The sequence below is a fragment of the Grampus griseus genome, assembly GCF_964374135.1.
Source record: "Grampus griseus genome assembly, chromosome: 19".
NCBI lineage: Eukaryota > Metazoa > Chordata > Mammalia > Artiodactyla > Delphinidae > Grampus > Grampus griseus.
The window spans coordinates 46,014,468-46,039,125 of NC_139013.1; the positions used below are offsets into that span (position 1 = coordinate 46,014,468).

Consider the following 24,658-nt stretch of genomic DNA (forward strand, 5'->3'; position numbering starts at 1 on the left):
TAATAAGGACCTACTGGAGAGCACAGGGAACTCTACTCAATACTCTGTAATGACCTATATAGGAAAAGAATCTAAAAAAAAAGAAGAGTAGATATATGTATACGTATAACTGATTCACTTTGCTGTACACCTGAACCTAATACAACACTGTAAATCAACTGTACTCCAATTTTTTAAAAAAGCCAGTTGTTCCCCTGGAAACTCTTCATTTAAGAGCTCAGATGGGGCTTCCCTGGTGGCGCAATGGTTAAGAATCCGTCTGCCAATGCAGGGGACACGGGTTCAAGCTCCGGTCCGGGAAGATCCCACATGCCGTGGAGCAACTAAGCCCGTGCGCCACAACTACTGAGCCTGCGCTCTAGAGCCCGCGAACCACAACTACTGAGTCTGCGAACCACAACTACCAAAGCCCGCGCGCCTAGAGCCTGTGCTCCACAACAAGAGAAGCCACTTTAATGAGGAGCCCGCGCAACGCAACGAAGAGTAGCCCCCGTTCGCCACAACTAGAGAAAGCCTGTGCGCAGCAACGAAGACCCAATGCAGCCAAAAATAAATAAATAAATTTATTTTTTTTAAAAAAAGAGCTCAGAAAACCCCCTCCAGGGCCCAGTTCCATTCTTATGGTCACCACACATAACCTTACATATTCTATTAAAATGAAAATGGAAAGACTATACATTATCATTAGATTACTCTTGAAAAATACATTTGGACACCTCTTCCCATTTCGCCCATGCCCCCCAAAGTTTAACTTTTTGAAGGTGGTTAAAAAGTACAAACTCCCAAAAGTTTTTACCTTTTGAAGATGGTCAAAAGGTACAAACTTCCAGTTACAAGATAAGTAAGTCCTGGGAATGTAATGGATAGTATGGTGAATATAGTTAACAACACTGTATTGTGCATTTGAAAGTTGCTAAGAGAGTAGGTCTAGAAGTTCTCATCACAAGAAAAAAAATTGTAACTATGTGAGGTGAGGCATGTTAACTAAACTTATTGTAGCAATCATTTCACAATTTAGACATATATCAAATTACTATGTTGTACACCCAAAACCAATATAACATTATATGTCAATTATATCTCAATTTTAGAATTTGAAGAAAAAGAAAAATAGATCACTAATATTTCCTCTTCCATTAAACAAGATTGAACATCACTTACAAAATTTGGTGATAAAGTCATGCCGTGAGTATAAAGCAACCAACTATTTACCCCTCAGAATAAATCAGAGAAAAGGAGACATATAGTTAAGGACAAATTTCCTACTAATAAAAATATTTACATTATTAATAATATTATATTAATAATTACCTTGTTAATTACCTATTGTTAGTAATTACATTATTAATAATATTAAAAGGACTTCCCTGGTGGAGAAGTGGTTAAGAATCCGCCTGCCAATGCAGGGGACACGGGTTCAAGCCCTGGTTCGGGAAGATTCCACATGCCGTCGAGCAGCTAAGCTGTGTGCCATAACTACTGAGCCTATGCTCTAGAGCCCTTGAGCCACAACTACTGAGCCCACATGCCACAACTACTGGAGCCCGTGCACCTAGAGCCTGTGCTCTGCAACAAGAGAAGCCACCGCAATGAGAAGCCTGCTAACTGCAAAGAAGAGTAGCCCCCGCTTGCCACAACTAGAGAAAGCCCACACGCAGCAATGAAGACCCGACATAGCCATAAATAAGTAAATAAATAAATTTATTTATCTACTAAAAAAATAATATTAACAATCTTGTTAATCATCAACAATAAATGCTCAATAAATGTACCCACTTAGAACCTGGATATTTATTAGCTACCCAAGCACTGATCAACCTTGCCTTGTTTCCTGAGATCTTGACAATCTGTGTAGTTTAAAAGAAGAAAGTATTTTCCTACAGAGCCAAGACTTTTTTTAAAAAAAAAATTTATTCTTTTTGGAAGGATTTCTAGCTAGAACTAGCAGAATCTAACAGGATTGACCCATATTACTCCTTACAGGAGTGTTTTGCTTCCATGTGGAGAACTAATAGTTCAGGATTTGTCCTTAATTGCATTCAATAATTATCATTTCATTTATTTTATGGCTTCTCATGATAGATTTATTAAAACCTTCTTGCATTTAGGTAAAGTATTGACTTTAAAAGTACTGGAAAGTTAGGGCTTCCCTGGTGGTGCAGTGGTTGAGAGTCCGCCTGCTGATGCAAGGGACATGGGCTTGTGCCCCCGTCCGGGAAGATCCCACGTGCCGCAGAGCGGCTGGGCCCGTGAGCCATGGCCGCTGAGTCTGCGCGTCCGGAGCCTGTGCTCCGCAATGCGAGAGGCCACAACAGTGAGAGGCCCGCGTACCGCAAAAAAAAAAAAAAAGTACCGGAAAGTTAAAAAGAGTTATAAAGACTTAGAGAAAGAATTATGACAGCTTATTCTATCCAAGAAAGTAAACCTTGAATAACCGTCATCATTTTCCAAAGGTGGCAAGAGTCACTTTCACCGTATCAATGCCAACTGCTTATCTGCACAACCAGCGATCCTGGCTACAGTTCTAGCTTTTGAAAGCTTTTCCTTGTTTCACACGTCCTTGGTCATTAATTTCTCCTTCTAAGAGCTGGTCAGGCTACAGTCAAACAGGTCATTTACCTTCTGTGGAGTTCAGGGCTGTTTTGCTCTCTTGTCCCTGCTTCAGTGACCTCACCCTGTATTTTCTGGGTCAGGGGAAAAACTTGCAAAATGCTTGTAATTTTACTTATTTTTTTGAAAATATATTTGCCTTAATGTAATACAAATTAATTATCTTACCGTTCTGGAGGTCAGAAGTCCAAGAATGGGTCTTGGGGGCTAAAAATCAATGTTTAGGGAGAGCCATATTTATTCTGCAGACTCTAGGGGAGAATCTGTTTCCTTGCCTTCTCCATCTTCTAGACGCTGCCCACGTTGGCTTGTGGCCCCTTCCTCCATCTGCAAATCACATCACTTCAACATCTGATTCCCTTTTCAGGTCTCTTCTCTGTTCTGACCCTCCTGCCTCCCTAAGGACTCTTATGATTACACTGGGCCCAACTGGTTAATCCAGGATAATCTCTCTATCTCAAGATCTTTGATTTAATAACATCTGCAAAGTCTCTTTTACCATGTACTGTAGACTGAATGTCCATGTCTCCCCAAAATTCATAGGCTGAAACCTAATCCCCAGTGGGATGGTACTAGGAGATGGGAGTTTGCAAGGTGATTAGGTGATAAAGGTGGAGCCCTCATGAACGGGATTAGTGCCCTTATAAAAGAGATTCCAGAGAGCCCCCTAACCCCTTCTGCCCTGTAAGGACACAGCAAGAAGACTGTCACCTGTGAATCAGGAAGTGAGTTCTCACCAGACACTGAATCTGCCAGTGAGAAATAAATGTCTGTTGTTTATTGGCTACTCAAGTCTATGGAATTTTGTTATAGTGGCCCAAACAGACTAAGATACCATGTAAGATAACAAATTCACAAGCTCCTGGGATTAGAATGTGTATATCTTTGGGGAGGGGGTCATAATTCAGCCTAACACAGTGAGATTTTATACCGTAAGCTGCCTACAATAATGCTTTTACAAATGAATAGAAAACAGAATTTTAGTTCTGGTCTAGATTTTATTAGTTTGCTCTTGTTGCCCAACTTGGCATTCAAGTAGCCAGAGCTAACCAGCCATGGGAACCTCTGAGAGTTTTCAAAATCCCTCCAGGCTTGAGATGCATAACTATCACTCGATAAGGCTAAGAGACATCAGGTGTTTAGGACCTCTCTGCTCTATGAGCTAGCCAGGACATGGCTGCTTTAATCCTTTGGGATATTTCCATCTATACTCTCAACATCACACAATGCTCCTAATGACAAAGTCTTAAAATGAGAACAGAGTCCATGAGGAAAAGGAAGCTATTACAATCAGCAAGATAAACAAAAGCACTGGACTTCCTTGGTGGCTCAGTGGTTAAGAATCCACCTGCCAATGCAGGGGACGTGGGTACAAGCCCTGGTCCGGGAAGATCCCACATGCCGTGGAGGAACTAAGCCTGTGCACCACAACTACTGAGCCTGCGTGCCACAACTACTGAAGCCCGTTCACCTAGAGCCCGTGCTCTACAACAAGACAAGCCACCAGCATGAGAAGCCCATACACCGCAAGGAAAAGTAGCCCCTGCTTGCCGCAACTAGAGAAAGCCCGTGCGCAGCAACGAAGACCCAACGTAGCCAAAAATAAATAAAAATTTTAAAGCCCTTTTTTACAGTCACCCCTATTAAAATGATAAATGCCCCAAGCTAGAATGCATAACGTAGATTCTATCTTCCATTCTGCTTTTAAAGAAATATATCGAATTTTTAAAGCTAATATAGAATTAGGCAAGTACATAAAAATTTTTTTTACACTTAGGAGTTTCCAGAGTAGATTATGAAACTGCAAATGACTCTGTAAAACAAGGACAAATCAACAACAGAAATGGGCTAGGTGAGCTGAGAGACAGTAGTAATCTCCACCTTTAGATTGGAAATTTGTTGCTTAATAGTAAAAGGAATAATACAGTTTACTTTAAACAATATCTTTACCTGAAAGCCTCAAAGCCCACTCCAACAAGTCAGTGGAAGTCAGCATTTTATATAACTGAGTGAATAATGACTAAAAAGAGATTTTTGTGTTCAAGATATGCAGATGTCACGATCAATTTGTTGCACCATGGTATCTTTGTAAACGAGCTCATTTGTTTTCACTGATCTCTTACCCTTAGATATGAAGAAATGGAAGAATTAAAGGTCAGATGGGAGGTAGATAGGACATCTGCCTGAGACAATTAAGACGAACACCCAATGACAGCATCCAGGTCACATAGTGCCTACTTCTGACCTAGTAATGATGGGAAAGTACTCCTGAATTATAGCCCTGGCTCCTTAGCTGAAAACTTGTCATGAGAAACACCTGCTTAATTTCTCAGTGGCTATTTCTTTACCTGAAAAATATCAATAAGAATAAGAAACTTGACAGGGACAGTTCCATATTTCATCTGGAGTTCTAAGGTTGATTTGTCAGCAAACAACTGTGCAATGGGGGCTGATGGGTAGATACAGAAGCAAAACAGAGAGAGTGCAGAATCCAGTGAGCTCTTAACAGGCAGCGGGAAGACTGGCTACAACTCATGTTGGGAGGACGAGAAGAGGTGCCGAATTCCATCTACCTACATCAGAAAGTAAAGATTCGTAAGGATGAAGTTGGAAAGACAACCAGAATGTATGATGCTCTGAATTGAAAAATTTATAATTAACTCCAGTTCAAAGATGTGGACTCGAGAGCCAGACACGGGAAGGCCTGGGCTTGTCCATATGGGGTTTGGTGGATCCAAGTTCCCACGTTCTGTCTGCCCTTTCTGGCATGTTGCCTTGAAACACTCTCAGGTGTGGTAGGAAACTAACGATGCTTACTCAGCTCCCCTAAGTGGATGAGTGCAATCCTAAAAAGGCATAAATAATAAACATATAGATGGTGAGGAAATAAAGTTTTGATATATACTGTGTAAAACCAGGTGTGAAAAGTTGTATAATCACTGTGCCTCTTTTTATAGGCTTTATTCAGTTTTCAGTGAAGAAAAAATAGAAAAGAAAAATTTTCAGTTTTCATTTCAGATAATCTGATATACTAGAGAATTTAACATCTAATTTTAATTGTAATCCTTAGGAAGATTTAACTAATTCAGTGTGCTGTCAACATTTCAATGCTGAAGAATTCTGGTTTTCTAAATGTATGTTTGATTTTTAACATATAGAAACGTTTTAAAAATTTAACCTTACTGGGCTTCCCTGGTGGCACAGTGGTTGAGGGTCCGCCTGCCGATGCAGGGGACACGGGTTCGTGTCCCGGTCCGGGAAGATCCCACATGCCGCGGAGCGGCTGGGCCCGTGAGCCATGGCCGCTGAGCCTGCGCATCTGGAGCCTGTGCTCCACAACGGGAGAGGCCACAACGGTGAGAGGCCCGCGTACCGCAAAAAAAAAAAAAAAAAAAAAAAAAAAATTTAACCTTACTGAATGTATATTTTGATTTACTGGATTTGTAAGTTATCTAAATCCATAGCAAGATTTCACTGTTAGATTTGTAAGGTTCTCTCTTAGGTGCTTGCAAAATTCTGACTTAAGGAAACAGCTTAACTTTCCTATCAATACATAAACTGTACAGAAGAGTAAGTTCTTTATAGAGAATACTAGCTAATGAACGCAGAAGGAATGATACACCTGGAATAGCATCATTCTGCAAGCCCTAATAAAGCAGTGATTCTGGGCAATGGTCATCACCTGCCAAAATCATCAGGTAAGAAGCTGAAGGGTTGTATTAACAACGGATGCATCCAGCTGACAAAACGTGAACGCTCGCATTATTTTTCACATCACAAGAAGAGAAACAACCAGACCTTATGTGTCTCCTGATAGAAGTACACAACACTAAATTGAATGTATTCTTGCCCAAAACCCAAGCCGGAATGTGATAACTCTCTAGATTACGGTTGTCAAATTTAGTAAATAAAAATACAAGATGACCAAATATTGCACTACTGAGCACTCTTACACTAAAAAATATTCATTGTTTAGTCAAAATTCAAATTTAATTGGGTGTCCTGTATTTTATCTGGAAACCCTACTCTAAATCTAACTACCAGTTCACAGGAAATAGAATGAATACAATCAACAAAATCTAGAATGCAGAAAACTCTCCAGGACACATGTCCTTCTACAAATCATTTGCAAAGAAACAATAGTTTATTTGCTAACTGGAAGAAAAAAAACATTTTATTCTTTGACAGAAAAATTGCAAGGATGAAAAAGGGAGGAAACCTAGAGACCCTTTGGATTAAAAGAGACTTGATAGACATGGCAATAAATTTAAAGTGTGGACTTTGGATCCTGATTGGAATAAACATTTGTGACGCAATTTAGGAAATATGAAAATTAACTGAATATTTAGGACTCAGTGTTAAAAGTTTTAAGTAGCATGGTTGGATTTCACAAGAGAATTTTTATCTTTTAAAGATACATATTGAAGTGTTATTGATGAAATGATATGATGTCTGAGACTGGCTACAAAACAATCCCGTGGCAAGCTGGGAGGGGTAGGGTGTCAGGAATAGAGATAAAAATGGGATAGGCAGATATTGACAATTGTGAAAGCTGGTGAGACATACGTGAGAGTTCATTATACTATTTTACCTTTGTAAATATTTGAAAAAATTTTAAAGTTTTTTTTAAAAAAATTATTTATTTATTTTTGGTTGCATTGTGTCTTCATTGCTGTGCATGGGTTTTCTCTAGTTGCGGTGCACAGGCTTCTCATTGAGGTGGCTTCTCTTTGTTGCGGAGCACAGGCTCCAGGCACCCGGGCTTCAGCAGTTGTGGCTCGTGGGCTCTAGAGTGCAGGCTCAGTAGTTGTGGTACACGGGCTTAGTTGCTCTGCGTCATGGGGGATCTTCCTGGACCAGGGCTTGAACCCGTGTCCCCTGCATTGGCAGGTGGACTCCCAACCACTGCGCCATCAGGGAAGTCCCTAAAAACTTTTTTTAAAGGGAGGCGTTTAAGAAAAACTGAGGGGTAAACATGTAACTTAAATAGAATATTCATTATGACCCCCCAAAAATTTGCATGCCTTCATACTAATTGAAAGGAATGATAAATTTAAGTTATGTTTTAGTGAAAATAAATATGCTATTTTTTTCCCCTTGGGGGCTCCCAGGAATGGAACTGAAATGTACACAGAAAGGACCAGTTTAAAGATGGGGAACTACATAAAAAGGAACGAAATTGGGTCATTTGTAGAGATGTGGATGGACCTAGAGACTGTCATACAGAGTGAAGTAAGTCAGAAAGAGAAAAACAAATATCGTATATTAACGCATGTATGCGGAATCTAGAAAAATGGTACAGATGAACTGGCTTGCAAGGCAGAAATAGAGACACAGATGTAGAGAACAAACGTATGGACACCAAGGGAAAAATGGGGTTGGGGGTGGTAGGATGAATTGGGAGATTGGGGTTGACATATATACACTCATATGTATAAAATAGATAACTAATAAGAACCTGCTATATAAAAAAATAAAATAAAATTCAAAAAAATATAGGAACTGGAAAAAAAAGTAAAGATGGGGAACTAAGTGGAAGAAGCATCATGGAAACAGAAAAACGTATGTCCCACATTCTTTCATTTCACAATGGCTAGAAAATACGACTGAAGTCAGAAGCCTCCACATAAAATTAGAACTTAGTGAGAAACCTTGAAAATAATAAGAGCACTATTGGTGCAACATCGTACCTGGTTAAAGACCATTAGAAAAAAGACCAATTTAGCAAATATTTACAAACCACTTCCCACAATATTTAAGTTATGACACCGTAACTTATGTATGATACCATAATGACAGATACAAGTTATTACACATTTGTCCAAACCCACAGAACGTACAGCACCAAGAGTGAACCCTAAGGTAAACCATGGACGTTGGGTGATGATGTGTCAGTGTAGGTTCATCATTTGTAATAAATGTAACACTCTGCGGGCGGCGGGGGGGGTGATGTTGGTAATATAGGAGACTATGTATGTGTGGGGAAGCGGGTAGATGGGAACTTTCTGTACTTCCCACTCAACTTTGCTGTGAACCTAAAACTAAAATAAGTCTCTTTTTTAAAAACGTTAGGTTCCCTTTGATCATCACTGCCAATCTTGGTCTCCCTGCTGCTCCAAGGTAACGTGTGTTCGGTTTAACGTGTGTTCTTCCAGAATGTTCTCCATGCATTTATAGGCATATACAGGTACCACAGAAAATGCATAGCTTCATAGTGTGTTTTTGTTTGTTTGTCTTGAGTTCTTTTCTTGCTGTCATCTGACTGATAAAAGACCCTTGATTAAAGGTTAAGGGATCATTAAGATACTGACGGATAACACTTTGACCTGTGGCCCTTTTATACACCATTTGTTAAAAAAAAAAAATGACTCGAGTATAAGAAAAGCTACCAAGTTGCTAAGGATTTGGTTGAGTAGATAAAACTTGGTTTGTTACTTTGAAAGTGGTATTCGTCTGACAAAATTCATTGTAATTGTGGGTGCACCAGAGGAAAGCTTTTCCTTACGGCCAAAGGTTGGTCTGAATCCCCGAGAGAGGTCTTGCTGTTCTCCTGGTGAACAGACAATGTCATATCAACACTGGACAGGGCCACTCTGAGACCATGTGGAGCAAGACGAGAACAAGACCACCTGGGAACCGTGTCTGAACACAAATAAAAGCTGAACGCTATCCAAGCCCTAAAATACCAGCCATCCCCCTCTCCCAGCCAATATGAGTGATGGCTGCTTCTCTACCAACTACAGCTGTAGCCTCACTCTGGTCTCCCCCTCTCTCATTATGTTTTATTAATGTATCTAATCATAGAATTATCCTTGCTTCCGACAGGAACAAAACATCCAACCCGGAGCAAACCTCCACTTCCATGAACTCACATCAAAATCACCTAACACAAGTGCAAACCCTGTAAGAAGGTCCTTAGAGCAGCCTCTCACCAACATGCCCCAGGGTCCAGGGCGAGTGGTCTCCCTCTCTGCAACAGGCAAAATCTCACCTTGTTCACCCAAAAGTGTGATTCTGATGATCTTCAGCTGGGTGGTATTGACAGAGGTTTGCTTTAAAACTTTAAAACCAGTTATAAGGACTTTCCTGGTGATCCAGTGGGTAAGACTACGTGCTCCCAATGCGGGGGGCCCAGGCTCGATCCCTGGTCAGGGAACCAGATCCACGGGCATGCCACAACTAAGAAGTCCACATGCCGTAACTAAAGATCCCATGTGCTACAACTAAGACCTGGCACAGCCTAAATAAATAGTTTAAAAAATATTATTAAAAAATAAAATAAAATAAAACCAGTTATAAGATAAATAAGTACCAGGGATGTAACATACAATGATAAATATAATTAACACTGCTGTATGTTATCTATGAAAGTTAAGAGAGTAAATCCTAAGAGTTCTCAACACAAGAAAAAATATTTTTTCCAATTCTTTGATTTTATATCTAAATGAGATGAAGGATGTTCACTAAACTTACTGTGATAATAACTTCGTGATTCATGTAAGTCAAATCCTTATGCTGTACACCTTAAACATATACAGTGCTATATGTCTATTATATCTCCATAAAACTAGAAAAAAGACCTTTAAAAACAATGGATCCTGCCCCCAAATACGTACTCATAGGTCAACCCTCCTTCATGATTGCTTCCCACAGTGAGTAGATTTAGTCGTCGCCTTTCCAAACTCTATTTCCCGTTGCTCTCGGTAACCACCGCTAATCTCATTTTTTCAGGTAACTGCCCCGACTCAGCTTACCTGTTCAACTCCTTGGCTTCCGGGGGCCCCAGGGACTCAGGTCCTCTCTATGAGGCTAGTGTAGACCTCCCTCCTCTCACGGGGCCCAGGGAGCCTCCAGGGCCATCCGCAGGGTGCTCCGAGTTTGCTGCCAAGCACTTACCCCACAGCGGGGGGCGCTCAAGTCCTCACTACACCGGGAAGCCCAGAGGCAGAAGGACTGGAGTTGGAAATGGGATTATTATTCCACGATTTTAAATGTGCATACGTGCATTTTTTGGTTTTACACAATTAGAACACTAACATAAATATAAGTTCTTTATCATGTCTTTTTCACTTAATATATTACCATTATTGGCTCCACATTGCTCCAAACTTTTTTAATTTTTTAAAAATTTTTATTTTATTTATTTTTTGGCTGTGTTGGGTCTTTGTTGCTGCACGAGGGCTTTCTCTAGTTGTGGCAAGCGGGGGCTACTCTTTGTTTAGGTGCGCGGGCTTCTCATTGCAGTGGCTTCTCTTGTTGCGGAGCACGGGCTCTAGGAGCGTGGGTTTTGGTAGTTGTGCCTCGCCGGCTCAATAGTTGTGGCCCATGGGCTTAGCTGCTCCGCGGCATGTGGGATCTTCCCGGACCAGGGATCAAACCCATGTCCCCTGCGTTGGCAGGCAGATTCTTAACCACTGCGCCACCAGGGAAGCCCCACTCCAAACTTTCTGAATTCAAATTTCTTGGAACAGACTTCAGCTAGCCTATTTGAGATAGAATCCCTCTTTCCTTTTACTCTTTATAATTGTCTTTTGAGACTATTTTGGAAGAAGAGTCAAGTTTTCTTGGGCAGCATAATCATTCCAAGGATTGTAATAAACATCATGCCAAAACTCTTTAGGGAAGAACTTTTAAAAGCTGATTTTAGTTGCCATTACCTATTAACTAAGCTATCAATATTAACCTTCAAGTTAATTACTTCAGGCCAATACCTCAGACCAAACTGGCATCACATCTGAAATGTGAAACACACCCATAAAATTTACCTAGTGATAAATCTGCTCAGCAGAAGTCTCCCAATATAAGCACCTATTCTTTGGGTGTGTGCCTTTCTGACCCATGTAAACATGTTGCCCCAGATACAGCTATCCTGTTTAAAACAAAATGGAGGAACTGGAGTGGTTTGCTCCCAGCTGTCTTGAATACACAAAATTCTTCTCAGTCAAGCACTGAGCTGCCAATAAAAACTTCTTTTTGTATTTAAAAAAGTTGCTCGTTTGTTTTTGACAAGGAAACCTTACAATATTTATTTGTTTCTGTTACATTAAAAAGTCAAAGTAACATATTAAAAAAAACAAATAGTACAAAAAAATTAAAAATAAAAAGTAAAATTATTTTCCATCCCAAACCCCTCCAGCCCTATTCTCCGGAGAACATTCCTTTGAATAGTGTATCCTTTGAGAAATTTTCTATGCCTTTATAAATGTATATGTATATATCACTTAAAAAAACAGAAACAGGACCATACTCGATACAGTTTGTCAGTATGCTCTTTCACTTAACAATATATACAGCAGCACAAACACCCTGCATCCATGTTTTTCCAATGGTGACATAATAGTCCATTGTATGAACACATCACAATTTATTTAATCAGTCCCCGATTGATGAGCATTTAGGTTGTCTCATTTTTTTCCACTATAATAAACAATGTGAAAATAAACATGCTCATACAAGCGTTTTCGTGCATTTGTGTAACTGCCTCTGTGGAATAAATTCCTAAAAAGGAAATTGAGTCTAAGGGTTGGGTAGTGAACAGTTTGAGAGCTATTGACAAACTGTTTTCTAAGAAGGCTGCAGCCATTACCACTCTCACCTGCAGTATATAATGCTGCATGCTTCCCCACACACTAGCCAACATTTGTGCTTCAACTTTTTTATCTTCGCCAGTCTGATAGGTGGAAAAATGACATTTCCTGTGTGTGTTTTTGTGTGTGTGCCAGTCCACCATGAGTGCAAGGTTACTGCCATTTCTGAACATGGTGACTCAATTAAATAAATCAAGGTAGTAACAGGGATGGTTGATATTTCAAAAGTTTATCCTTATGTCTAAGAGTGATTAATTGGCTTTGCAGCCTAAATTGGAAAGATTAATTATATACTGAGCAGTGCTTGGGAGTCACTTCCTGATTACTCTTTTTTTCAAAATTTGTCTATTTTTTATTTTATTTTTTGGCCACACCACATGGCTTGCAGGACCTTAGTTCCCCGACCAGGGACTGAACTCACGCCCTCAGCAGTGAAAGCGCAGAGTCCTAACCACTGGACAGCCAGGGAATTCCCTTCTGATTACTCTTTGATCTTAAAATGTCAAGCTAAGAATTGAGGGAACTAACAAGGTGACATCAGGAATGATTACAATTTTGATTCAGTTATTTAGAAATATCAGCACATGTCATTTGAAATCATGCTAATGATGACAATGAATATTGTATGTGCATGTGAAACAGGCAGTCCTAAGAATAGGCTAATAGAAAAGGGAGTACAGTACATCTTCAAACTTTGCCTTACCTCTTCTGAATAGCTTTGGAAGAAAGTTATTACTGTCACTAAGAGAAATCTAAAATTCCTTACTGAAATTCATTTAAACGACCTTTTTATTTTAGAAGAGATTCAGACTTACAGAAAAATTGCAAAGATACTACAGACAGTTCTCAGACACTCCACACCCAGTTTCCCTATTTATTAACTCCGTACGTTAATATGGTACATTTGTCACAATGAATAAACCAATATTGATTGGTACATTATTATTAACTAAAGTTCATCCTTTACTCAGATCTCCTTAGTTTTTCCCTAATGTGCTTTTTCTGTTCCAGGGTCCCATCCAGAATGCCACGTTACATTTAGTTGTCACGTCTCCTTTGGCTCCTCTGGGCCGTGACAGTTTTTCAGTTTCCTTGTTTGATGACCTTGACAGTTTTGAGGAGTCCTGGCCAGGTATTTTGTAGAATGTCCCTCAGCTGGGATTAGTCTGATGTTTTTCTCATGATTAGACTGGGCTTATGGATTTGGGAGAGGATGACCATAGAGGTAAAATGCCCTATTCGTCACATTATCGTATCACACTGTCAACATGACTAATCACTGTCACTGCTGACCTTGATCATCTGGCCGAGTGACATACATTTATTAACTTTCTCTGTTGACATAAGCAAGGTTACAGGACATGACGAATTGAGTCCTGAGGGTTTCCAAAGTAAATTGTGGCGGCGAGGCTGATTATTAGGCAGTTAGGAGACCCCTCATTCTCTAGGAGACCCTGCCGAGGGAGCAGAAAGAACTCTATGCCAGAGCACAATGAACTTTGAAGCAATCTTGGAAATTCAGAAAAATATACTGTTCAAAATGACCCCACTGGGGTAAGCACTGTTACTCATACTTGACAGAAGAGGAAAGTGAGGCACAGTGCCAAGGATACAGGCAAGCTGAGATGCAATCCACACATTCAGGCCACAGGGTCCAGGCTCTTAGCACTGTGCGTACTGCCTCACCAATGCTATCTTTTGTCTTAACTTGCATTTCCCAGATTACCCGCGAGATGGGGCATCTTTCCTTTGTTGTATTGGCTATTGGACTTCTTTTCAAGACCTCATTTTGGACAGGTGATACAAAGAAGGAGCCATGAGGAACAGATTCAGGGTGAGACCCCAGAGTCAGAGCTGGCAGAGACCTGGAGGGGTGGCATCCCATGCCCAAAGTGGGGGCCCTGCTGGAGCCAGCAGCTGGAATCATCTCAGGGTATAATTTAAGCACGACCCTTGGTGAGGATCGCCAGATTTAGCAAATAAAAATACAAGATCTGGGACTTCCCTGGTGGCTCAGTGGTTAAGGATCCACCTGCCAATGCAGGGAACATGGGTTCAAGCCCTGGTCCGGGAGGATCCCACATGTCGTGGAGCAACGAAGCCCATGCGCCACAATACTGAGCCTGCGCTCTAGAGCCCACAAGCCACAACTACTGAGCCCGTGTGCCACATCTACTGAAACCTGCGCACCCAAGAGCCCGTGCTCCGCAACAAGAGAAGCCACTGCAACGAGAAGACCGCGCACCTCAAAGAAGAGTAGCCCCCGCTCGCCGCAACTAGGGAAAGCCCGCGCGCAGCAACGAAGACCCAACGTAGCCAAACAACAACAAAAAATACAAGATCTCCACTCAATTTGAACCTCAGATGAACAACTTGTATGTTCCAAGTGAAATTCAAATCGACCGGGGCATCCTGTATTTTAACACTCCCCTTGGCTGCATGACCCCAAGCCTGATTTCCAGCCCTCCTAGATTCTGTGAGCTACTTCTCTTTCACTGATTATTCCCAGCTGTGGTAAAGTCGGCTGTGGCTGAACTAAAACGCTTTACACTGTGACTCTACCAACATGGGAAGACAAATGGAAGATCTAGAAGGCTGAGGGTTTCAAGAAAAAAAATGGGAGAGAAGACAAATTCTTTGTGTAAGAGAAAACAGTCCAATGTGCTTCATATGCAAAATGTCTTTCTAAAGAATTCCACTTAAAGTGTCTTTATAAAACAAATCATAACATCCACTTGCTTCCTGTATTTCTGGTACGTGCCTGATCCCCATAAGCTTTGGAATTTGCAACACCTGAAATAGTTCTGCCCCTTTTCCTAATAGGTGAGTAATTAGAGATTTACAGAAGCTCTGTGCCTGCACTACAGTCACACAGCAAAGCTGGGGTGGGAACACAGGTCTTGAGATTCACAGCCCCTATTTCCACCACTCCAAATTTCTAACCCAGAAGACCTTCGTTATAAGCATAGCGTACACTAAAATGCAAGATCATGAAACAGAAGGACTCATGTCTAATGAACAAGCATGTTTCTACAAAGGGTAGCACAGTGCCTGAAACCGAACGGATACTTGTTAAGTGGATGGGTGGAAAAGTAGAATCTGTCCTTTAAAAAAAAACTCGTTACTTAAGTATTAATGTATTGAGACGTATTAAATGTTTGCCAACCCAAAGTTGATCTTTGAATGAAAGGACATAATGAGGTAGGTAGAGGGAATGCCATGATGTGTGAGAAATTTTCATACTAGAGGAGGTGATGGGCAGGACTTCAACTAGCTTTCCTTTTCCGATGGCATATATCTGTTCAATCACCGGATCGATGAACCTAGATGAATTGAGCAGATCTTTCCTTTCACAACTGGAGAACCAGGTATAGACTAGTCTGGTTTAATCTTTATCGGCAACCTCATTTCAGTCTTAGGAAGCTATCAGATTCACCAAGTCTAGATCTCTGCTGCCACCTAGTGTTAACAGTTTCTCAGGTTTAAAAAGGTAGAAAGTCAGGAAGCTCTAGGCTCTGAAAAAATTTCACCTGGAATTCCTTCGACCATTTCTATTTCAGGATTTCCAACTCTATCAAAGCTTTTTGTGGCTAAAACAAGAAAGAGTATATTTTCTATTTGTACTGCACACCTATTTTACCTCTGTTGCGTCTGTGTCCAAAATGTTTACGGAAGGAAAAATGTTTGATTAAGAAACAGGTTGGCCCAAGCCTCTTAAAAGCCAGCAAGGTTTGGGAAAAGTGGGACATTTTCCTGACAGGAAAGAAAATCCACCTATTTTGGATACCAGTGTTGATCTTTTCTCCCTTTCTTCCATTTCTGATCTCCACTAGAAAAAGAAGAAAAACCACAGAGACGGTTTTGGAGGTGTTCTTCATCAACGATTCTCTCTAAATCAAGATAGTGGCAGAAGACAGTAATGTCTGGCCTGGCCCCAGGCCTTTAAACCAGAGTTACTCCCAGTTTGGACACAGAGGCATCTAGCAGGGAGGGCCAGCTTATGGAGGCCATACTTCCAATCTTCTGAAAGCACAGAGAGTGAGAGACAGTGCTTTCCTGCGTGGCAATCCAGAGCCGTGACAGCAAAGCTGAGCTCAGTGAGAAAAGGGACATCATCTCTATCCAATCGCTTCGCATCCTTTATACTGTATCTTGGCTGAACGTAGCCAAATAAAGACAGTACTAAGAGATTGTTATGAGAGTTGTGTTACTGTAAGAGGAATATCTTTAAGATAGAAGGGAAAGCCGGATACTCCTGTCTGTGCTTTTCCTACCTTTTTTTCTGTTAGTCCAAATTAAACGAATTTATCCATGGGCCTTCCCATACAGGACTTCCCAAACACTAACAGGCATCCCCCTTGGTGGCAAAGCTAGGGATTTCTGCTACTTGGTTCGGGAGGTAATAACCAGTCTTCCAGGATTAGTTGTACATTTTCAAAGTGAAGGCCGAGTTCACATCCATTTATCTATTCCTGAAAGTTTTGACTGCTTTTCAATCACAAGTCTTACTGGAAAATAATGATAACTGCCATAGGGGAACAGAGTCAAAGGACATGAGCTCAAGCACTGGGGGAACAGGAAAAGATTGTTCTCTGCAAATGGTGTGACTTCATTGAGGAACGTGACAGATCCTCAGTACAGTAAGTCCCCTACATACAAACCTTCAAGTTGCAAACTTTCAAAGATGAGAACGTGCCTGTCCCATCAAGTAAGTTAGTTCACGTGTCTGGCATACATTGTCACATACGTGCATCCTCTACAAGTGATTGTGCTTTTGTGTACTTTATTGTACAGTGCTGTTGCTGGGTAACACGAGGAGCTTACTAATGAAGACCTGATGGAATTGGAGGCCCAGAGAAAGGACGAAGAGAGACAAGAGGAAGAAGTAACTGAAGAACCGAAGAGATTCACAACGGAGGAAATGGCAAGGGGATTTTCTTTATTTGAGGAGGTACTGTTAGTTTTTGAGGCACAGGACCCGAACACAGAACGGTACAAGAAGGTTGCAGCAGCCATTCAGAATGCAATCCAGTGCTACCGTGTCATCTATGACGAGAAAAAAGAGCTACTACCCGTTTTTTCAAGAGGGTAGATAGAATTCAGTCCAGCAAGGAACCGGAACCTTTGCCATCAACGTCAGGCATGAGTGAAATTGCAGCTTGCCCTCTGTCTCCTGTTGCTGGCGATCCTTCAGCTCTACCATCTCCCACCTCCTCTCCCTCCTCCAGTCAGTAACTCTTCTTGCCTGTTCACTCGATGCCAGTCCCTGTATGCCAGCTGTTGTGCTGTACTACTGTACTTTTCAAGGTACTGTACGGTAAGATTAAAAATGTTGTCTTTATTTGTTTTTTATGTATTATTTGTGTGAAAAGTATTATAAACCTATTACAGTACGGTACTATACAGCCAATTGTGTTAGTTGGGTACCTAGGCTAACTTTGTTGGACTTACAAATTGGACTTACGAACACGCTCTCGGAATGGAACTTGTTCGTACATAGGGGACTTACTGTAAAAACCTGTCGACTTATCCCGTGGTGCCATTACAGCAGTGTCGATATAAACAAGTGAACAAGGGTGAACAAATTCCGATGTCTTTGGCCGCCTCCTTTATCCACCTCCCATGTACCTACTACACCTAGTTATTCAGCCCACTCTGCAAAGACGCTGGCATCTTACCTCGGATCACAGCCCAAGGTTAAAGCTCTGCTCTCACTGCACAGGATCCAGGTCTTTCTTATGACATGGTGTTTTGTGCCCAGTAACACAGGGATGATGTTCATATAAGCATCATCCAAAACAGTGCTTTGAAAACGTTTTGACCACAACCCTCAGGAAGGAAGGAATTTACACTGTGATCTGTTATACACATGTGCAGGTGTGTGCATATACACTGGTAAACAAGTTACAGAAAATAATGTTTACACTATGTCTGGTAAGTTCTGATACGTCTCTTCCACTCTGTTTCATTTTTTAAAATTCTGGTTTTTATCCACTACATTGATTTCACAATCTATTAATGGGTCCTGACCTGTAGTTTAAAACACAGTGATGCAGACTTCCCCAGTGGCGCAGCGGTTAAGAATCTTCCTACCAATGCAGGGGACGCAGGTTCGAGCCCTGGTCCGGGAAGATCCCACATGCTTCAGAGCAACTAATCCCGTGCACCACAACTACTGAGCCTGTGCTCTAGAGCCCATGAATCACAACTACTGAGCCCACATGCCACAACTACTGAAGCCCGCACACCTAGAGCCCGTGCTCCACAGGAGAAGCCACCACAATGAGAAGCCCGCGCACCACAACGAAGAGTAGCCCTTGCTCACCACAACTAGAGAAAGCCCTTGCGCAGCAACAAAGACCCAGTGCAGCCAAAAAATAAATAAATGAATGAAAATTCAAGAACAAAACAAGACAAACAAAAAACCCCACAGTGATGTACAACACTTTCACATTCTGAGACATGGAGTTATATTTCTTAAGCTAATCAATTTGGAATTGTAAAATTCTAAGAAATAAATATAGGGACTTCCCTGGTGGTCCAATGGTAAAGAATCTGCCTTCTAATGCAGGGGACATGGGTTCAATCCCTGGTCAGGTAGCTGAGATCCCACATGCTGCGGGGCAACTAAGCCTGCGCACCACAACTACTGAGGCCGTGCGCCTCAACTAGAGAGCCCACACGCCACAACTACAGAGCCCACATGCTCTGGAGCCCGCGCGCCACACCTAGAGACAGAAAGCCCGCATGCCACAACTAGAGAGAAGCCCACGCTGCAACAAAAGATCCCTTTGTGCCACAACTAAGACCCAATGCAGCCAAAAAAATAAAAATTAAAAATAAATAGATATAAATTTCAGTAGCAATATTGAAAAGAAGATGTCTCTTTCCTGGCACATACAAAATGGGAAGCATTGAGAATCATTCTGGAGAACTGGTGGATGCAGAGAAACATGGGTCAAAGCCTATGAAGGAGCCCAAGGGAAGAGTGGAGGCGCTTACGGGAACCCAGCCAACCAACACAGTGGCAACGGGAGACTCTCACAGCAACGCTGCCATGTAATTTCATTTTCCTTTGTTAAAAGAAATGATTAAAAAAAAAACTCTTGGGGTTGGGAAGAACCTTAAATGTTAAATTCTATTTTCTCCTGCCGGATGACAAAAGCAAATCAGCATTTCCTTTGAAAATGTGAGCGCTGACTTTGGTCCTACGCCAAACAGTTAATTTCAATTAGAAGCAGAATAAAAAACCATTCACTAAAATATCGTTCAACCTCATCTCTTTGTTTTTCAAGCGATGACTAGAATTTTATTAGCCAAGGGAGAATAGCTGGAAGAGAAATAACAAACAGAAAAATACATCTTAAGGATCCTTAAGTACATTACATATTTATAACTTAAGTATATTTTAAAAGGCCACAGTCCATCAGGTCATAAATGCATAAACTTATGTCACAGGCCCATTTGTCCACGGTCCTTTGGCTCAGGAGACTGTCCTTTGCAACCAAACTTGATCTCTCTGATGGCATCAGAAAGGATGCTGTCGTCTTAAAGGTAAACACGGCTCTGGAGGCAGGTGCTTTTCTCCAAGAAAACTTCCACCTGCCTGTGTCCTCCTCCACCGACATCCATGCCACCAACAGCCAACAAAAGAGAAGCAAAGGCTCATGAACAGCTGGCACCGTGTCAGCCTCTGAGGAGAACACATCCCTGTCTAGTTAGGGGTGGGTTCTGGAGCCTCTCTCCTGGCAGAGAGCTTGTCAACTGGCATTGATGGGTTCTCTGGGATTTCCCACAACTCCCACGGGCTGTCAGTTCAGAAAGTGCTTTCCAGCAGGCAGTGGCACCCACACCCGGTGGGACACACCTCCTGGGTCCGAAACCACTCCATCATGTGGCTGGTGTGTCCCCCATGCCCACAGGTCAGGCAGAAGTTGGACGACCCTCGCACGGCCACGTGGCAGATGGCGCACTGGAACGTGAAGCCTTTGCAGATGGCGCACTGCGTGCCCCTGACCTCACTCCGGCAGTGGCTGCAGTACACACCGAACTCTGGAGAAGGGTGGAGATGGCCGAAAAAGAGACATGGTGAGTTCAGTTCTGCAAAGGGGAACCAGGCATTGTGAGTAATAACGAGGTACTCATCTGGGGGATTCTGTAGGATCCTATTAGACCCCTGCTGTTCAATTTTCTTTTTTTTAATGGCAGAACCCCTTCTTCTACAACCTCACTAAGGAGCTGCTGTCATCACCACAGTGGAAGGGTGCGGGCAGAGGGTACAGCAGGCGCCTTGCTCCCCGAGGCCCTGGGTGGAAACCCCAGTGTCTGCAGTGGTCAAGGCTCCATCTCATTCCTCTTCCACCCCAACAGCTACAGATGCAGAGAAGGCAGTTAACAAATATTTGTCTGAAAGCACTGAAGGATCAGTCGACACTCAGGCAAGAGCTGATTGGTCTTACAATCTCTTCCCTACCTGCCTGCCAATGACCCAGCAGCCTAAGATGGACGGAGTCAGGCCACCACAGGGCTGCCCCAGCGTGGGGGAGAGCGGTTAGGACCGCCCTGCTCCGCTGGTCCCCGCCTGCCCCGAAGTCCCTGTCCGCTTCAGCCACGGCCCTGGGGCCAGGCGGCCCACGTTAACCGCCCAGCTCCCTTGCTCACGCCCTGCTACCTGGAGATCCTTCCTCCTCCCAGACCGCCTTCCACTGTGCTGCATCGACTGCAGACCTTCCCACGTGCTCTACAGGCTCTTTTGGGAACGGTCCCCTCACCACCTGGCCCTAACCAAACCCCGCTGTGTCTCAGCCTCCTCCGAAGGGAAGGCCGGCTCTGTCTTACATCCTAAAGATGGAGGGGTGGGAGGGGAGGGTGGCGCATGGCTGCCTCCAGACCATACTCTCCTCTTGAGGCTACTGCTCCCTGGCTTCACCAGCCTTTCCCCTTTCCCTCTACTGTCATCTACCGACATTCTGGACACCCACCACCCCATGCCCTGAAGATTTCTGCTCTTGGTACTCAATCTTCCCTCCACCTCAATCCTTGGCATCTTCAAAATCCACGCCACTAACCCTCTGCACACCTGGCCTCCCAGGTCACCGTCCTCTCACCTCTAATCCACCACCGTCTCTCATTCTATCCAAAGTCCACTTGCACTTCCATGCGATCAGCCCCTCTCTGGCTGTAGTTTCCCCTCTGACCAGCCTGAATCACACGGCTCCACTTCATAGTCACTTTTTTTTTTTTTTTTTTTGCGGTACGCGGGCCTCTCACTGTTGTGGCCTCTTCCGTTGCGGAGCACAGGCTCCGGATGCGCAGGCTCAGCGGCCATGGCTCACGGGCCTAGCCGCTCCGCGGCATGTGGGATTTTCCCGGACCGGGGCACGAACCCGTGTCCCCTGCATCGGCAGGCGGACTCTCAACCACTGCGCCACCAGGGAAGCCCCACAGTCACTTTTTTGCAAATATCCTGAACTCCTTGGCCCCTCTCTCCCTCATGGTACCACCTGGCAAAACCTTCACCTGGATGAGCCCCATCCCTGGCCTCCTCCGCGTCAGCCCAGGAGCGTTCCCATGGGAAGGCGCACCGTCAGGATGCTCGTCTCACTGACCGCACCTCCAGGTAGACTCCTGGCTTGTGTGCAGTGGTCAGGCTCTTCCTCCCCGACTCCCAGGTGCCCACGTCACACCTCTGCCATATTCTTAAACCCTTCCCACATGCCTCTCTCTCTCTCACCCGATGGCCTCTTCCCTCCCTTCCCTAAGAAAACAGAAGCCTTCCAATGGGGGACACTTCATCTCAACACCCTCAATTCGTCACATCTCCCTCTTCTTTCACCTCCTACTGTAGAGGAAGGGTCCTGGTTTCTTTCTTCTATCAAAGCCAGCTCCTCTGCTTCACCACAACACGTAGTCATAAAAACGGACAAATAGAGACTCCAAATACATGGTAACTAAGGAAAAAATTTTATGGTAGTTCCTAGTTAAAGTAAATCCTGAGATAAACTGGTTTGAAAATTTGGGTTAAAAATAGCTATGTCTTGGGACTTCCCTGGTGGTGCAGTGGTTAAGACTCCACCTGCCCATGCAGAGGTCACAGATTCGAGCCCTGGTCCGGGAAGATCCCACATGCCATGGAGCAACTAAGCCCGTGCACCACGACTACTGAAGCCCGCGTGCTGCAACTACTGAGCCCACAGCCTGTGCTCTGCAACAAGAGAAGCCACCACAATGAGAAGCCCACGCACCGCAATGAAGAGTAGCCCCCGCTCACTGCAACTAGAGAAAGCCCCCACACAGCAAGGAAGACCCAACGCAGCCCCCCCACCCCCCCCAGAAAAAAGGTGTCTTCTTTCTCTAAGCATAACTTTTTAAAAAAAATTTCTTAGAGTATAGTTGATTTACAATGTTGTGTTAGTTTCAAGTATACAGCAAAGTGATTCAGTTATACATATATTCATTCATTTTCAGATTCTTTTCTCATATAGGTTATCACAGAATATTGAGTAGAGTTCCCTGTGCTCTACAGTAGGTCCTAGTTGGTTATCTATCATATATAGTAATGTGTGTATGTTAATCCCAAGTTCTTGATTTATCCTTCCCCCGCCACGTTTCCCCTTTGGTAACCATAAGTTTGTTTTCAGTATCTGTACGTCTGTTTCTGTTTTGTAAATAAGTTCGTTTGTATCATTTAAAAAAAATTAGATTCCACATATGAGTGATATCATATGATATTTCTCTTTCTCTTTCTGGCTTACTTCACTTAGTATGATAATCTCTAGGTTCATCCATGATGCTGCAAATAGCATTATTTTGTTATTTTATGGCTGAATAATATTCCATTGTATATACGTATCACATCTTCTTTATCCATTCATCTGTCAGTGGACACTTAAGTTGCTTCCATGTCTTGGCTATTATGAATAGTGCTGCTATGAACATAGAGATGAATGTGTCTTTTCAAAGTATGTTTTTCTCTGGATATATGTCCTGGTAGGATTGCTGGATCATACAGTAGTTCGATTTTTAGTTTGCTAAGGAACCTCTATAGTGGTTACACCAATTTACATTCCCACCAACAGTGTAGGAGGGTTCCCTTTTCTCCACACCCCCTCCAGCATTTATTGTTTGTAGACTTTTTGATGATGGCCATTCTGACTGGTGTGAGGTGATACCTCATTGTAGTTTTAATTTGCATTTCTTTGATAATTAGTGATGTTTAGCACCTTTTCATGTGCTTTTTGGCCATCTGTATGTTTTCTTTGGAGAAATGTCTATTTAGGTCTTCTGCCCATTCTTTGATTGGGTTGTTTGGGGTTTTTTTTTGGATACAGAGCTGCATAAGCTGTTTGCATATTTTGGAGATTAATTCCTTATTGGTCGCTTCATTTGCAAACATCTTCTCCTGTTCTGTGGGTTGTCTTTTTGTTTTGTTTATGGTTTCCTTTGCTCTGCAGAAGCTTTTAAGCTTAATTAGGTCCCATTTATTTATTTTTGTTTTTATTTTTATTACTCTAGGAGACAGATCAAAAAAGATATTGCTGCGATTTATGTCAAAGAGTGTTCTGCCTATGTTTTCCTCTAAGAGTTTTATAGTGTCTGGCCTTACATTTAGGTCTTTGGTCCATTATGAGTTTCTTTTTGAGTATGATGTTAGAGAGTGTTCTAATTTCATTCTTTTACATGTAGTTGTCCAGTTTTCCCAGCACCAGTTATTGAAGAGACTGTCTTTTCTCCATTGTATATTCTTGCCTCCTCTGTCATAGATTAATTGACCATAGGTGTATGGGTTTATCTCTGGGCTTTCTATCCTGTTCCATTGATCTATAGTTCTGTTTTTGCACCAGTACCACACTGTTTTGATTACTGTAGCTTTGTAGTACAGTCTGAAGTTAGGGAGCCTGATTCCTCCAGCTCCATTTTTCTTTCTCAGGATTGCTTTGGCTATGTGGGGTCTTTTGTGTTTCCATACAAATTAAAGAATTTTTTGTTCTAGTTCTGTAAAGCATAACTGTATATATTATGTAAGACTTTGCGTTCTCATTAAAAACTGATTAGTTAGTATTTCTTAAGTTTCCTTTACTGGTTTTATTGGTTTGAAAAGATTCAACATTTAAAATTATGAAAATGTAAAAACCATGTGTTCACGTAAACTGAATGATAATAACACGTCTTTTTAAAAGGGTTGTTCTTTGGCACTTGAGATAACTGTATATGTAAACTATTCTCCACTTCTATCTGGGTAAAATGATTAAAATGTCATCTTGCTGAAAAATTCAATACATCATTAGTAATCATGTTTCTTTTTAGTGTGTCACTTAAACATAATTTCTAACATCCTTATTAACTTTAAGACCTTGAACTTATATTTCATTTAACTAACAAATAATCTTTAGGGGTGTAGACAATTTCTAAATGGATTTAAATTCCCAAAGAGAAAAAATACAAAAACACTAAGTCACTGA

General features: G+C 42.3%; 1 protein-coding gene across 2 annotated transcripts in view; it reads right to left on the reverse strand.

The window, feature by feature from the left end:
- WDR59 (WD repeat domain 59) overlaps positions 1–24,658 on the reverse strand; it is a 120,439-nt gene that overhangs the window by 15,121 nt on the left and 80,660 nt on the right. The window contains exon 26 of one of the 2 annotated variants that reach the window (XM_082676435.1): positions 19,521–20,249. The exons of the other annotated variant lie outside the window; for it this stretch is intronic. Within the exon in view, the coding sequence (XP_082532561.1) occupies positions 20,014–20,249 (236 nt within the window). The 3' untranslated portion in view covers positions 19,521–20,013. Of the gene's footprint in view, positions 1–19,520; positions 20,250–24,658 lie in introns of those variants that run through there. 2 annotated transcript variants of the gene reach the window in all.